The following is a 14,216-nucleotide window of genomic DNA, read 5'->3' as shown; positions in this document are numbered from 1 at the left end:
CATTACCAGGACGTCTAGTGCAGGCTGATTACTTTCCTGAGATAGTGATCGTTTCCCAGGGTGTAAATGTGTCTTCTCTTTAGATGGACTCTTCAGGACACAGGTGAGATATGGGCTCTGGCTGAACCAGAAAGCTCCAGTTGGGTCAAGTGGAAAGGGACATGGAGACATTTTGGTTTATTCATCTGTGATTTGTAATTTGGCATAATTTTCGTGAGGCTTTACCTTTTTTCAGAAGCATACGTTCTTACAATCACTCTAGACAGGGCCAAGATTTAGTAGGGGCGTCAGGTTTAGGATCAGCCCTTTATACACCAATGACATCAGAGAGAGGAAGAGAAATTAAGGGGCAGAGCCAGGTCGTGGTGGGGTTCCGAGGAAGAGGAGGCTGACCCGGCCAGAGAAGCCTCGCCACACAGGCAGCGCCCCGCAGCCGACAGACGGCGCTGTCTCCAGTTGGACCCGCCCCTCTAAGCACGCGGCGGGGCAACCAGAAAACCCTAGGCCGGGAAATGCCCCTTCCTGCTTTTCTATCCCGGGACGGGGGTCAGTGTCACCGAGAAAGAACTGCGACCTCACAGGAAGGGGCGCTGGGTCCCAAATCCCAGGCACGTCGGGTCCGGGGGTGAGCGCTGTGGCCTCGGATTCAGGAGTGGAGTCCAGGGCGCCGATCTGGCGCGGCCGAGAGGCGGCGCTGATCCCCGGTCGCCGAAGGGCCAGCGGACCTCGGGAGGGGGCGCCCGATCCCGCGGCTCCGGCGCCGCTTCCCGGGAAGTTTCAAGTTTTGAAAGTCTCGGCGGAGGGGCCGGGGCTTCCGGAACCCGACCGGTGGAGAGGAGGGGCGAGTGGTCGGAGCGGCGCCATGGAGGAGGGGGCACCGCCGCAGGTGAACGGCGCGGGGAAAGGCCGGGCTGCGGGGGGTGGGGGCGGGGGGCACCTCCGGCGCTGTCCCCCGCCCCGCCCCGTGTCCCTTCCCGGTCCCGGCCCCTGCCCCTGCCCCTGCCCCGGGCCCTCCTACCCCTTCGCAGGGCATAAATGCGCACCGGGGGTAAGTTGTTCATGTCCCCTGGAAACGTCCACAAATCACCTCCAAGTGAGTCAGAACCCCCAGGCAGGCCCGCCTTTGAGCTCGTCTGAATCCTCAGTCGGAGCCACCAGGGTGGGCCCCAAAGTTTACTAAAATCCGTCCTTCCAGGTAGGACTCTTAGAAGGCCGATGGGAATCGGTGGGGAAAGCAAAGGAGGGGTCCACAAAGGGACGCGAGGGAGCGACCCGGGGGGAGAGGAATGCTTGTGCCCCTGGAGAAGGGATCCAGCGAGGGGGCCAGCCCCCGCGCACTGAGGAGAGGGGGTCCTCCCCGGAGCACATGGGCACGCGAGGAATGTGGTCATGAGAGGGAGGGGCCCAGGGCAGCGCTTGGGCGGGAACCTTCGAGTACACGGAGGGTTCCAGCCCTGATAGTGAGTGAGGGGCTCGGGTTCCCGCCAGAGCTGGCAGTAGTGCCCGTGGGCACAGGGGCTGAGGCTGTGTGCATATCTGTTACTGGGGAGGGAGAGGTAGTGTTCTAGTCCAGAGCAAACGTGTGTGCGTGCAGGGCAGGAGTTTAGCCCAGAGCAGACTCGAAGCTGGGCTGTGCTCAAGGGCGAGGTGGCCTCCACCCCAACGCTTAGGCAGCCTTTGGGTCTGCGTCTCCCCCCAACCCCCTTCCTCCGGAGGTCCCTCCGCCTGTTCCAGCGGTGACTTGTACACATTTTCCTATTTCCTGAGAACCTCCGCCCAGCAATGGCAGCTGGGTGACTCAGGACCCTGGTGGCCGGGCCCCCAGCTCCATGGGATCTTTGTTTGCTCAGTCCTTTGGCTCTGGCCTTCTCGCCTAGAGCGGCCTAGAGCCAGCAAAGGATTTCCTGAGCCCCACCCCTGCCCTCGGACTGCGGGGCCAGTGGGGCACAGAGGCCTGGGGTGGGGGTGGGGTCCATGACCCGGGGTGGCCACCCTTCCACTGGGCTCAGGACATGGAGAGCCGAGAGGTAAGGTGAAGCCCTTCAGAAGTCCCTGGGAGGGCCATGGGTTAGTTAGCCTGGGCTGACGTCAGCTTTGGCTGCACTGGTTTGAAATGGCCTCTGGGGATGAGGTTTTCCTCCTGCTCCAACCTGGGGTGAAGTCATGAGAAAGCCTTCCTCTTCCTCCCAGGAGCTGAGCTGGGAGTGGGTTCCTGAGACGTTCCAAACTCTTCTGTGTGTCCCTGTTCTGTCACCCAAGGCATCAAAGGCGTAGCCCTGGCCCCAACTCAGGCCTCCGGCTGCCCTCCGACATTGAGTGAATCTCTAGCCTCTTTTCAGGCCCCAGATTTCAGCCTGAACCCCAGCCTTAGAGAGGCAGTCTGAGGAAGCTGGCTAGGTAGGGGCTGGGGCCCAAGAGGAATCTACTTCATGTTGTGACCTTGGGCAGATGACTTAACTTCTCTCTGTGTCACAGTTTTCTCTCTTATAAAATGGAGACCATAACTGCACCTACCTCGTGGAGTGTTGTCAGGATTGACAGATGAACGGATTCAAAGCTCTGAGAACAGACCCTAGGACCCGGCAGCACCACATACACATTCACAGTGTTCTCCTTCACCCTTCTCTCTAGTCCTGGGCTGGACAGACAGCCTCGGGTTTCCGCCCGGCTGAGGGGTACTAGCTGTGCAGTCAGCTGCTTCCCAGACCCCGTGTGTGCGTGCTGGGTGCCATCTGTGCCTCGCGCCCCCGCTGTCCATGGTGAGCTGAGGCAGGTGCTCAGCGGCACACCCCTGTTGCTCTGCAGCCTGGGCCGGGCCAGCAGCCCCCGGAGGATGAGAGAGAGGTGATCCGCCGGGCCATCCAGAAGGAGCTGAAAATCAAGGAGGGTGTGGAGAACCTGCGGCGGGTGGCCACCGACCGCCGCCACCTGGGAAACGTGCAGCAGCTGCTCAGAGCCTCCAACCGCCGCCTGGAACAGCTGCATGGGGAGCTTCAGCAGCTGCATGCCCGAATCCTGCTGCCCGGCCCCCCAGCGGGTGAGTGCGGAGTCTGGGCAGAGCCCTGGGGTCGAGAGGGGCCAGGCCAGCCCCAGGTCAGCCTGGAGACTCCTCAGGTAGCCCTTGGCCAGGAGGGGAGTGAGGAGAGAGCTGGGCCGTCGGTGAGGGTTTGTGTGCCCCACACTTCGTGCGCAGAACCTGTGGCCCCGGGACCCCGGCCTCCAGCCGAGCAGCCGAGGGCCCGGCACCTGGAGGCTCTGCAGAGGCAGCTGCAGGTGGAGCTGAAGGTCAAGCAGGGGGCTGAGAACATGACGCACACGTATGCCAGCGGCACGCCTAAGGTGAGGGTCCTGGCCCTGCTGGGAGGTCTGGCTCTCAGGTTGCTCGGGGAGGTGCTGTTCCAGCCTCTGTTCTGAAAGGGAGATGTAACCCAGCCTTTGACCCTGGGAGGGTCCCCCTCTGACCCTTAGCTGGATAGGGGAGGCATAGTCCCAAATCCCAGCTTGTGCGGAAGGCAAGGCTCAAACCCGCAGTCAAACGGAGAAGGCACAACTTTGGTCTAATGGGGAATCCCAACCCAAGTTCCCAGTGTTGTAGGGAAGGCCCGCCCCCAGCCCCCAGCTTCCAGCCCCCTGCCTCCGGCCCCTCGGTCCCCAGCCCCCAATCCCCAGCCCCTGGTCCCCAGCCCCCGGTCCCCAGCTCCCAGTCCTCAGCCCCTGGCCCCCAGTCCCCAGCCCCCAAGCCCCTGCCCTGGCGTGATGGGGGGCAGTTTGGTCCAGATACATTGGAGGAAGCTTGACCTCAGCCCTTATGCGGTCTGGTGGGGGTGGTTCTGTCCCAGATCTAATCTAATAAGAGAGGCATAGCTCTTTATCTGGCCTACCGAGGTGGGCTTGGATCCCATTGTGGTCTGAATGGGGGGGGGGGCTTGGCTCCAGTCCCTGGTCTGACCAGGGAGGCTCTGGGCTAGCATATGCCATGGCCCATAGGGGAGGAAGCTGCTGGCAGCTGCCCAGCAGATGCTGCGAGACAGCCAGCTGAAGGTGGCCCTGTTGCGCATGAAGATCAGCAGCCTGGAGGCCAGTGGGTCCCCTGAGCCAGGTGAGGCCTGGGGATGCAGGGTGGGCAGGGCAGAGCGGGGCACGGGCCTGAGGGGATGCGGGGTGGGCAGGGCAGAGCGGGGCACGGGCCTGAGGGGATGCGGGGTGGGCAGGGCAGAGCGGGGCACGGGCCTGAGGGGATGCGGGGTGGGCAGGGCAGAGCGGGGCACGGGCCTGAGGGGATGCGGGGTGGGCAGGGCAGAGCGGGGCACGGGCCTGGAGATGCAGGGTGGGCAGGGCAGAGCGGGGCACGGGCTTGGGGATGCAGGGTGGGCAGGGCAGAGCGGGGCACGGGCCTGAGGGGATGCGGGGTGGGCAGGGCAGAGCGGGGCATGGGCCTGAGGGCTCGCCCTCTCTTCTCAGGCCCTGAGCTGCTGGCCGAGGAGCTGAGGCACAGACTGCGCATCGAGGCCGCCGTGGCCGAGGGGGCCAAGAACGTGGTGAAGCTGCTGGGTGGCCGGCGAACACAGGACCGCAAGGTGCTGGCTGAGGTCAGACTGCTGTCCCCTCCCTCTGCCGCTCCTCTGGAGGGTCTTCCTGTTCCTGTGCCACCCTCTGCGGTGGCAGAGGCGCTGTGCGCTGACTGGGCGGGGTGGCAACTAGGAAACAAAAGGCCCCTCTGTCTAGACATGATCGGGGTGTCCACAGGTGGCCTTGGCCAGTGCCCCCATGACCCCATATCTCATGGGCCCATGTCCCCTCTGCAGGCTCAGGCCCAGCTCCAGGAGTCCTCCCAGAAACTGGACCTTCTGCGGCTGGCCTTGGAGCAGCTGCTGGAGGGACTGCCCCCTGCCCACCCCCTGCGTGGCAGAGTGGCCCGGGAGCTGCAGACTTCGGCGTCCGGGAACCCCCAGCCTTCGGGGATGCTCGTAAAGCCCACTGCCATGACAGGTAGCCGGGAGCCCCTTCAGAGCTCCCTTCCCTTTCAGAACGAACTCTGAAAGACAGTAGGGAAGAACTTTGGAGAATGGTTTGAACCCTGGCCCCGCCACCCCCTAGCTCTGCTGCCTTGGAGTGTTGATATCCTTTCTCCACACCTTAGTTTATCCATCTGTAAAATGGGGTTGAGAATAGCTCCTATTTTGTGGGGCCGCTGTGAAAATTCAATGAGGTATTTGTTGCATGTGTGGGGACACACTTAGCACTTTTATCAGTGAAGCTATTGTTTAAATGAGTAACCACGGTAATGCTTAAAGCTTCACTGTTAGGGAGCTCACAGCCCTGTAGGCCTTGGTCTCCAGTCCTGGGCAGCTCGGACTATGACAGAGTTCTTTCTTATCCCGAGTTGGATCTGTCTCCTTATAGTGGCAGCTGCATTGCAATCAGTAAATAATCTTGGAGTGCAGGCTTTGGACCCTCTGCCTGCACTCCAAGCTCCTCCTGAGCTTCCTACTTGGGACACAGTACCAACTAGAGAGCCTGGCGCCCTCCTGCTCAGAGCTGGTGCAGGGGTCCTTGGGCCACGTCCCACTGTGACCACCAGAGATGAGACGGGGAAGTACAGGGGCAGGATGGGCCGCCTCATCTGGCCTTGGGGAATCAGGAATACTTCCCGGAGGAGATGGTATTTGAGCTTGGCCTTAAAAGGTTTGTGGGATTTGGCCAAATGGACAGCTTGGAGAAGGGGCCCTTCGCATCCTATGTCCTGGCTAAATACCTTAGTTCTTCCCAAGGTAACCTTCCAACCCTGGTTACTGCCTTTTTTTTTTTTTGTATTTTTCTGAAGCTGGAAACGGGGAGAGACAGTCAGACAGACTCCCGCATGCGCCCGACCAGGATTCACCCGGCACGCCCACCAGGGGCGACGCTCTACCCACCAGGGGGCGATGCTCTGCCCATCCTGGGCATCGCCATATTGCGACCAGAGCCACTCTAGCGCCTGAGGCAGAGGCCACAGAGCCATCCCCAGCGCCCGGGCCATCTTTGCTCCAATGGAGCCTTGGCTGCGGGAGGGGAAGAGAGAGACAGAGAGGAAAGCGCGGCGGAGGGGTGGAGAAGCAAATGGGCGCTTCTCCTGTGTGCCCTGGCCGGGAATCGAGCCCGGGTCCTCCGCACGCTAGGCCGACGCTCTACCGCTGAGCCAACCGGCCAGGGCCGGTTACTGCCTTTTATGTAATGTCCCTCAGAGTATAACCCCCAGGCCTGGACTCCCTAAATGGTGCTCTTTGGTCTCGTTTATTGCCTCAAAAACTGCTGGGGCCCTTCTGCTTCCTCTACCCTTTGAGGGAACAAAAGTCTAGTGATCCTAAAAATGAATCCACTTGGTTGGCAAAGCACTGTTTGTACCCTTTGTGGGAGTTAGGACCGAGCTGGGACTCGTTTCCTCTGGACAGCTGGGGAAACCGAGGGCCAGGGAGGCCAGGGGATAGGACAAGCAGCCAGGCTTCCTGCTCCCCGAGCTCCGTCTCTGCCATGGTACCCCCAGGCCCTGAGCCCTGGGCAGCGCGGCAGCGTGCGCTCTGGCTCCATGTGGCCTGACCGAGCTCTGAGTCTCGCTCTTCTGCCTTTGGGTCCCTGCTGCTCCCAACACGTGGCTGGTGCTCAGGAGGGGAGAACCTGCTGGCGGGCCTGGAGGGTGGCAGGTGGCTGCTGAGGCCTGTGGGGGCGGGCTCTGGGTTCCAGCATGTCCTGCAGAAGGTAGTGTTCCCGGGGCCCCAGGGGCCCGCTGGGGTGGCAGTGGGATGATGGCACCTAATGACATGCCCCTTTTTCCCGCACTCGCCACAGGGACTCTGCAGGTCCGGCTCCTGGGCTGCGAGCAGCTGCTGACCACCGTGCCCGGCCGCTCGCCAGTGGCCGCTCTGGCCGGGAGCCCTTCGCAGGGCTGGCTTCGGGGCCGGGCCAGGCAGCAGCGTGGCAGAGGCGAGCTGGCTAGTGAGTAGGGGGCTGCAGGGCACGGTGGGGGGCAGCAGAGGACCCCCACTCTGGGCTAGCCCTGAGCCCTGGTTCTGGCCATGCAGGTGAGGTGCTGGCTGTGTTGAAGGTGGACAATCACATCGTGGGCCAGACAGGTTGGGGGCCCGTGGCCAAGCAGTCCTGGGACCAGAACTTTGTAATCCCCCTGGAACGGGTGAGGCTGGCCCTTGAAAAGCCAGGAGTGACCTTGGGCCTCGGTGTGGAAGGTCAACCAGGTGGGAGTTGATGCCGTGCCCTGTTGTCAGCCTGGCCTTTCTGATACAGGCCCGAGAGCTGGAGGTTGGGGTGCGCTGGCGGGACTGGCGACAGCTGTGCGGCGTGGCCTTCCTGCGGCTAGAGGACTTCCTGGACAATGCCTGTCACCAGCTCACCCTCAGCCTGGTGCCACAGGGACTGCTCTTTGCCCAGGTGCCCACTGACCTCTGCCTTCTGACCCCATGGGGTTCCTGGCTCCATCAGAGCTGGGAGGACCTTTGAGACTGTCTGACCCGCCCCTTCAGAGGAGTGGCAGTGAGACCCGGAGGGTGGAGGTCTCCCAGAGTAGATTCCAGATGGTCTCTGAGAACTTCACTGGAGTCTTGAGACCTGTGAGCTTGCTTCATATATGACCCTGGACAAGAGTCTCTCTTCTCCAGGCCTCAGTTTCCCCATTGGTACCAATGAAGACGTAGAATCCATCTCTCTGGGCTACTTCTGGCTCTTGCATGGTTGACACTGGGGGATCAGGCTGGGATCCTGGAGGCTGGGGAGGTGCCTATGGCAGGTGCAGTGGGAGGGGACTCGTCTTCAGCCCTGCTCCCCACCCCACAGGTAACCTTCTGTGACCCTGTCATTGAGAGGAGGCCCCGGCTGCAGAGGCAGAAGCGCATTTTCTCTAAACGCAGGGGTATGGATGGGAGAGGGCTGTGTGCGGAGGGGGGACACAGAGCAGGGGCATCAGGGGCTTGGGACTGAGCTACCCTTCTGCCCTAGGTCAGGACTTCCTGAGGGCTTCCCAGATGAACCTCAGCATGGCAGCCTGGGGGCGCCTGGTCATGAACCTCCTGCCCCCCTGCAGTTCCCCAAGCACCGTCAGTCCTCCCAAAGGGTGCTCCCAGACCCTGGCCCCATCCTGGGGGGCTGCCAGCCCTGCCACGCCCAGGTGAGGAGCCACCCCGCCCCCGACTGCCTGCTCCTCTGCAGTGTCTGCCTCTCCGGGCGCTGTCAGCGTCTGTGTTTCTGGCCCTGCTGCTCACCCTCTGACCCTCCGCCCATCTCTCAGCATGGACGTGTGCTCATCCCCCCAGCTGCTTGGTCTCCCTGTGCCCCAGCACGCGTCCACTTCCTTCCCACAGTAATTTCTCGCCCAAGAAGACCCCCTTGGGAGAAGAGATGAGGCCCCCACCCAAGCCCCCTCGTCTCTACCTGCCCCGGGAGCCAACCCTCGAAGAGACGCCGGTGAGGGGGAACTGGTGGCCCTGGGGGTGCTGGGCCGTGGGTGGCAGAGCGGGAGGGGCAGAGGAAGGAAGCCCTGCTTGCTCTGAGCCCCTCTGCCCTCACAGCGCACCAAACGCCCCCACATGGATTCCAGGCCTCGCCTCGGGCCGTCTGGACCGTCCTCAGCCTTCAGGTACCCCCTTCGGGCTCACCTTCCTGTCTGAGATGTTACCACCCCCCGGGGCATCCCCGGGGTCCGTTCAGCCATCACCTGTCAGCTCCTGGACGCATTCACTGGCCCCTCCAGGCTCTCACTCTCCGCAGCAACATGACTGCGCCCCAGCTGTATGCCAGGTTCTAGGCAACTGCTGTCCCGAGAGCTCTGATCCAGGCGCTCCAGCCCCATAGGTGGGGACAGGCCAGGACTGGGCAGAAGGGTTTGCAGTGGCCCAGACCTTGTCCCAGGGGGCTTCCTGTGCCCTCTCTTTTGCAGGAAACCCCCCCGGCTTCAGGACTTCCGCTGCTTGGCTGTGCTGGGTCGGGGACACTTCGGGAAGGTAGTGGATTGAGGAGGGTGTCGTGGGGGTGGGCAGCCCTCAGCTGTGATAGGTAGTGGGTAGGGGAGCAAAGGCGCCCTGCACTGCCCACCTGGAGTCCAGCCTCTTTCTGGTCCCCAGGTCCTCTTGGTGCAGTTCAAGGGGACAGGGAAATACTATGCCATCAAAGCACTGAAGAAGCAGGAGGTGCTGAGCCGTGATGAGATAGAGAGGTGGGTAGTGATACCATGGGGTGCCTGCCCTGGCAGGTGCCCAGGACGGCTGGCCTGGGCTGCTGGCATCAGAAGGCAGCACAGTGCTCCTGGGGCTTTGAAGTGGTGACTCTCGGGCAGCCAGCTCTGGGTTCTCTTTGTAGCACCTGCAGTAACGGTATGCCTTCGGGCAGGGTCCCTTTTATCTCTGCACCTCAGTTTCCTCATCTGTAAAACGGGACATTGAGGGTTGTGTGGAGTAAATGACATGTGAGCCCCTGATACATAGAAACTGTCACTCTCCACAGCTGCCTGGCGCTTGGACTGGAGGGGCCATGGGCTCGGGGTGTCCTGTGGGTGGCAGGCCGCAGCCAGTGCGGCTTCCCTTCCCTCTGGAATGCACACCTTTCCCTGCAGCCTGTACTGTGAGAAGCGGATCCTGGAGGCTGTGGGCCGCACGGGGCACCCCTTCCTGCTGTCCCTTCTCGCCTGCTTCCAGACCTCCAGCCACGCCTGCTTTGTGACTGAGTTTGCGCCGGGGGGCGACCTCATGATGCAGATCCACGAGGACGTTTTCCCTGAGCCCCAGGCCCGGTGGGTTTTGCTCCTCTTTTCTGCCCCTTCCCACAATCCTTCTCTGGTTCCCCCTCCCAGGACCCTCACCCTGCTGCCCCCCAGGCACCCGTCACCAGAAGAGCAAGGAGTCAAGGAGGCCTCGGCTCAAATCCTGGTTATCAACTCTCACAGCAGTTGTGGCCTTAGGCCTTAGTTTATGGAGTTACGAGTTGGGTTAATAATATAAAGTCTACCGGAAAGTTCTGTCCGTTTCTATCACAAGTTTCGACACGTAAGCACATGTTTATTTGGCGCATGTGTGCCTCTCTATTTTTATCACTTAATGTATACATACTGACGTAGCAAATTAACTAAAACAAAGTTGATTCACGTTAGTCTTATGTGTGAAGCGATAGTATACCCATGGCTACTGATAAAGTTCATTTACGCCACTGTAATTTTTACGAATTTCAACAAGGAAGAAATGCTATAGAAGCATGTCTGTCGCATCCACCATATTCCTCGGACTTAGCACTCTCTGACTATCACTTGTTTTTGTCCTTGCAAAAATTTTTTTAAGATCCTTTTTTTATTGTTTTTTGTTTGTTTGTTTGTTTTTTTCTTTTCTATTTTTCTGAAGTTGGGAATGGGGAGGCAGACAGACTCCCGCATGAGCCCACCAGGATCCACTCGGCATGCCCACCAGGGGGCGATGCTCCTGGTGGGTGATGCTCCGACCATCTGGGCCATTGCTCTGCTGCATCCAGAGCCATTCTAGCACCTGAGGCAGAGGCCATGGAGCCATCCTCAGCATCTGGGCCATCTTTGCTCCAGTGGAGCCTTAGCTGCGGGAGGGGAAGAGAGAGACAGAGAGGAAGGAGAGGGGGAGGGCTGGAGAAGCAGATGGGTGTTTCTCCTGTGTGCCCTGGCCGGGAATCGAACCCGGGGCTCCTGTACGCCAGGCCCATGCTCTACCACTGAGCCAACCGGCCAGGGCCACAAAATTTTTTGAAGGGCAAAAAATGAAAAAATGAAGAAGATATCAAACAAGCACTGGTTCAATTTTTTGCATCAAAAGAAAACATTTTTCAAAAATGGGATATACAAATTGCCCTCACGCTGGCAAGAAATCATTAATAATAATAGCAATTATACTATTTAATAAAGTTTATTGACAGTAAGAAAAATTTGTATTTTGTTTTATTCCAAAGACGGACAGAACTTTCCGGTAGACCTTACACTTTTCGTAGGCATGTTGCACAGAGGAACGTAACATTTATGAACTGCCAGGCAGAGGGACCATGACTAGTAGTGACTGGCAGCTGGAGTTATTTCTTGTCCACCAGAGTGTGGGCTCTGGAGTCGGGCTCATTATCCCCTCTGCCACTACCCGTGTGACCCTAGGCTGTCACTTACCTGGAGTCTCAGATCCTCATTTGAAAAGTAGGCATGCAGGTTGCTGGGAGGAGCCTGGTAGAATAACACATGAGAATCGGCATCCTCCCTGGCACAAGCCAACATTCCAGGAAGGGTAGGCTGTTAGCTGGCAGCAACCTTGGGACAGGACAACCTTGGGGGCTTGTTGTCTGGAGGAGCCCCCAGCATGAGGCTTGTCACCCATTTCTGACTCTAGCTGGGACAACTGAGGGTCCCCCGGCCATGGCCATCCTGATGCCTCCCTGCCCTTCCCGCATACTCCTGGGCCTGAACTCTGTCTGCACTCCCCTCCAGGTTCTACGTGGCCTGTGTGGTCCTGGGGCTGCAGTTCTTACACGAAAAGAAGATCATTTACAGGTAACTTGTCCTTGAGCTGTAAGGGAGAGGCAAGGGAGCAGATGCTGCCCTCTTCCCGGGCCTCTGTCCCAGGGGCCCCTTTGACCTGCCCCCTTCACCTTCAGGGACCTGAAGTTGGATAATCTTCTGCTAGATGCACAGGGTTTCCTGAAGATCGCGGACTTTGGGCTCTGTAAGGAAGGTGAGGGTCTCTTCTCCAGGGTCCTGTGTCCTCTGGCTTTCTTCACCCAGGCTAGGCCAGCAGGATGGTGGGCAAGCGGCATCTTCCAGGAAATGCCCCCGCCCCCCTACCCCCCCCCCCGCTTTATTTCAGGGACCAGCTGGACACTTTGCTGCTTCTTTCCCAGACCTATAAGCTCTTAAATAGCCCTGGCTTGCCCTGGGCCCAAGGGACAACCTATGCTCAAAGCTGAGGGAGGCCCTGGCCGGTTGGCTCTGTGGTAGAGCGTCGGCCTGGCGTGCAGGAGTCCCGGGTTCGATTCCTGGCCAGGGCACACAGGAGAAGAGCCCATCTGCTCCTCCACCCCTCCCCTTCTCCTTCCTCTCTGTCTTTCTCTTCCCGCCCGCAGCCGAGGCTCCACTGGAGCAAAGTTGGCCCAGGCGCTGAGGATGGCTCTGTGGCCTCTGCCTCAGGCGCTAGAATAGCTCTGCTTGCGACAGAGTGACGCCCCAGATGGGCAGAGCATCGCCTCCTGGTGTACATGCCGGGTGGATCCCGGTCGGGCGCATGCGGGAGTCTGCCTGCCTCCCTGTTTCCAACTTCAGAAAAATACCAAAAAAAAAAAAAAAAAAAGCTGAGGGAGGGACTGGGTTCTGCTTTCTTTATGACCTGGGCTGAGTGAGACTCAGCAGCCTCCTCTGTCAGATGGCATTAAAACTGTTACCACCTGGCCCTGGCCGGTTGGCTCAGCGGTAGAGCGTTGGCCTGGCGTGCAGGGGTCCCGGGTTCGATTTCCGGCCAGGGCACACAGGAAAGGTGCCCATCTGCTTCTCCACCCCTCCCCTTCTCCTTCCTCTCTGTCTCTCTCTTCCCCTCCCCAGCAGCCGAGGCTCCATTGAAGCAAAGATGGCCCGGGCGCTGGGGATGGCTCTGTGGCCTCTGCCTCAGGCGCTAGAGTGGCCCTGGATGCAACAGAGCGATGCCCCAGAGGGGCAGAACATCGCCCCCTGGTGGGCGTGCAGGGTGGATCCCAGTCCGGCGCATGTGGGAGTCTGTCTGACTGCCTCCCCATTTCCAGCTTTGGAAAAATGAAAAAGAAAAAAAAATGTTACCACCTCCAAGAGTAGGGATAGGGCTTGGCACAGGTCCAGTACCCAGGGACATAAGGGTTGGCTGTGTTTTATTATTTTTTGTGTGTGTGATAGAGACAGAGATAGGGACAGATAGACAGGAAGGGAGAGAGATAAGAAGCATTAATTCTTCATTGCGGCTCCTTAGTTGTTCATTGATTGCTTTCTCATATGTGCCTTGATGGGGGGGGGGACTACAGCAGACCAAGTGGCCCCTTGCTCAAGCCAGTGACCTTGGGTCCAAGCTGGTGAGCTGTGCTCAAACCAGATGAGCCCATGCTCAAGCTGGCAACCTTAGGGTTTTGAACCTGGGTCCTCCATGTCCCAGTCCGATGCTCTATCCACTGCGCCACTGCTTGGTCAGGCCAGCTATTGGTTCTTACAAACGCAGAGGCTAGTGTGGGCCACACACACTGAACTGGCATAGGTGTGGATGTTGCTTTGCAGGGATCGGCTTTGGGGATCGGACCAGCACGTTCTGCGGCACCCCAGAGTTCCTGGCCCCCGAGGTGCTGACCCAGGAGGCCTACACACGGGCCGTGGACTGGTGGGGGCTGGGCGTGCTGCTCTATGAGATGCTGGTGGGAGAGGTGAGTGCTGGGCCTGGGTTGCCGGGACCTCTCGGTCGGGGTGGCCCAGCACCCCACTGAGTCCCCCTCCCCGCAGTGCCCATTCCCAGGGGACACTGAGGAGGAAGTGTTTGATTGCATCGTCAATGCGGATGCGCCATATCCCCGCTTTCTGTCGGTGCAAGGGCTCGAGCTCATTCAGAAGGTAATCACCGCAGGGCCCAGGACGAGGCCAGGCAGTTAGCTGCTCCTGGCTCCCGGCTGACCTTTGACCACCCTGGGGGGGGGCTGTGGCCCAGCTCAGGGAGGGGGCAGAGACACTTGGGGAGGCGGCAGTGCCGGCCCAGGTGCCCTCGGTGAGCACCTGTCCTCTTGCCCAGCTCCTCCAGAAGTGCCCAGAGAGGCGCCTGGGGGCAGGAGAGCAGGACGCCGAGGAGATCAAGGCTCAGCCTTTCTTCAGGGTGAGTGGTCACAGCCGCATGGTTCCTGTCACCTGGCACAGTGGGAGGTGCTGAGGGACCCCATGGACTGCCATTCCGGTCATCTCAGGCACCTCTGCCCTCGTCCCCAGACCACCAACTGGCAGGCTCTGCTCGCTCGCGCTGTCCAGCCCCCCTTTGCACCCACCCTCTGCGGCCCCACAGACCTGCGCTACTTCGAGGGCGAGTTCACGGGGTTGCCGCCGGCCTTGACCCCCCCTGACCCACGCAGCCCCATCTCTGCCCGCCAACAGGCTGCCTTCCGGGATTTCGACTTTGTGTCTGAGCGGCTCCTGGAGCCGTGAGGACCTCTCCCTGTGCCTGCCCTCTGCCCCCCAGGCGGCTAGAGCT

The 14,216-nt window shown here is 60.2% G+C and overlaps 1 protein-coding gene across 3 annotated transcripts; it reads left to right on the top strand.

Moving 5' to 3' along the window:
- Positions 1-479: 479 nt before the first annotated feature.
- Positions 480-14,173, top strand: PKN3 (protein kinase N3). Of its 3 annotated transcripts, none has more exons than XM_066256021.1 (22): positions 480-886; positions 2,806-3,037; positions 3,194-3,339; positions 3,988-4,099; positions 4,462-4,589; positions 4,806-4,989; positions 6,826-6,972; positions 7,059-7,168; positions 7,279-7,422; positions 7,825-7,900; positions 7,987-8,155; positions 8,349-8,451; positions 8,556-8,623; positions 8,924-8,987; positions 9,108-9,199; positions 9,596-9,772; positions 11,465-11,527; positions 11,632-11,708; positions 13,265-13,407; positions 13,484-13,591; positions 13,767-13,847; positions 13,958-14,173. In XM_066256021.1, the coding sequence occupies exons 1-22, from the start codon at positions 863-865 to the stop codon at positions 14,168-14,170; spliced, it is 2,661 nt and encodes an 886-aa protein (XP_066112118.1). In that variant the 5' UTR covers positions 480-862; the 3' UTR covers positions 14,171-14,173. The 3 variants fall into 3 exon arrangements, 2 of the variants coding, with proteins under 2 accessions (XP_066112118.1, XP_066112120.1); XM_066256023.1 differs by having other exon boundaries at positions 13,936-14,173; XR_010729033.1 differs by lacking the exons at positions 13,767-13,847; positions 13,958-14,173 and having other exon boundaries at positions 13,245-13,407.
- Positions 14,174-14,216: the final 43 nt, after the last annotated feature.

The sequence above is a fragment of the Saccopteryx bilineata genome, chromosome 2, assembly GCF_036850765.1.
Source record: "Saccopteryx bilineata isolate mSacBil1 chromosome 2, mSacBil1_pri_phased_curated, whole genome shotgun sequence".
NCBI classification, from domain to species: domain Eukaryota; kingdom Metazoa; phylum Chordata; class Mammalia; order Chiroptera; family Emballonuridae; genus Saccopteryx; species Saccopteryx bilineata.
This window is presented reverse-complemented; position numbering and strand designations above follow the sequence as displayed.

Bases quoted from the DNA above. Each gene is read 5' to 3' on its own strand.
- PKN3 (XM_066256021.1), top strand. From the start codon at position 863: ATGGAGGAGGGGGCACCGCCGCAG. The intron at 887-2,805 runs GTGAACGGCGCG...GTTGCTCTGCAG, and splicing joins AGGAGGGGGCACCGCCGCAG to CCTGGGCCGGGCCAGCAGCC. The intron at 8,452-8,555 runs GTGAGGGGGAAC...CTGCCCTCACAG, and splicing joins CAACCCTCGAAGAGACGCCG to CGCACCAAACGCCCCCACAT.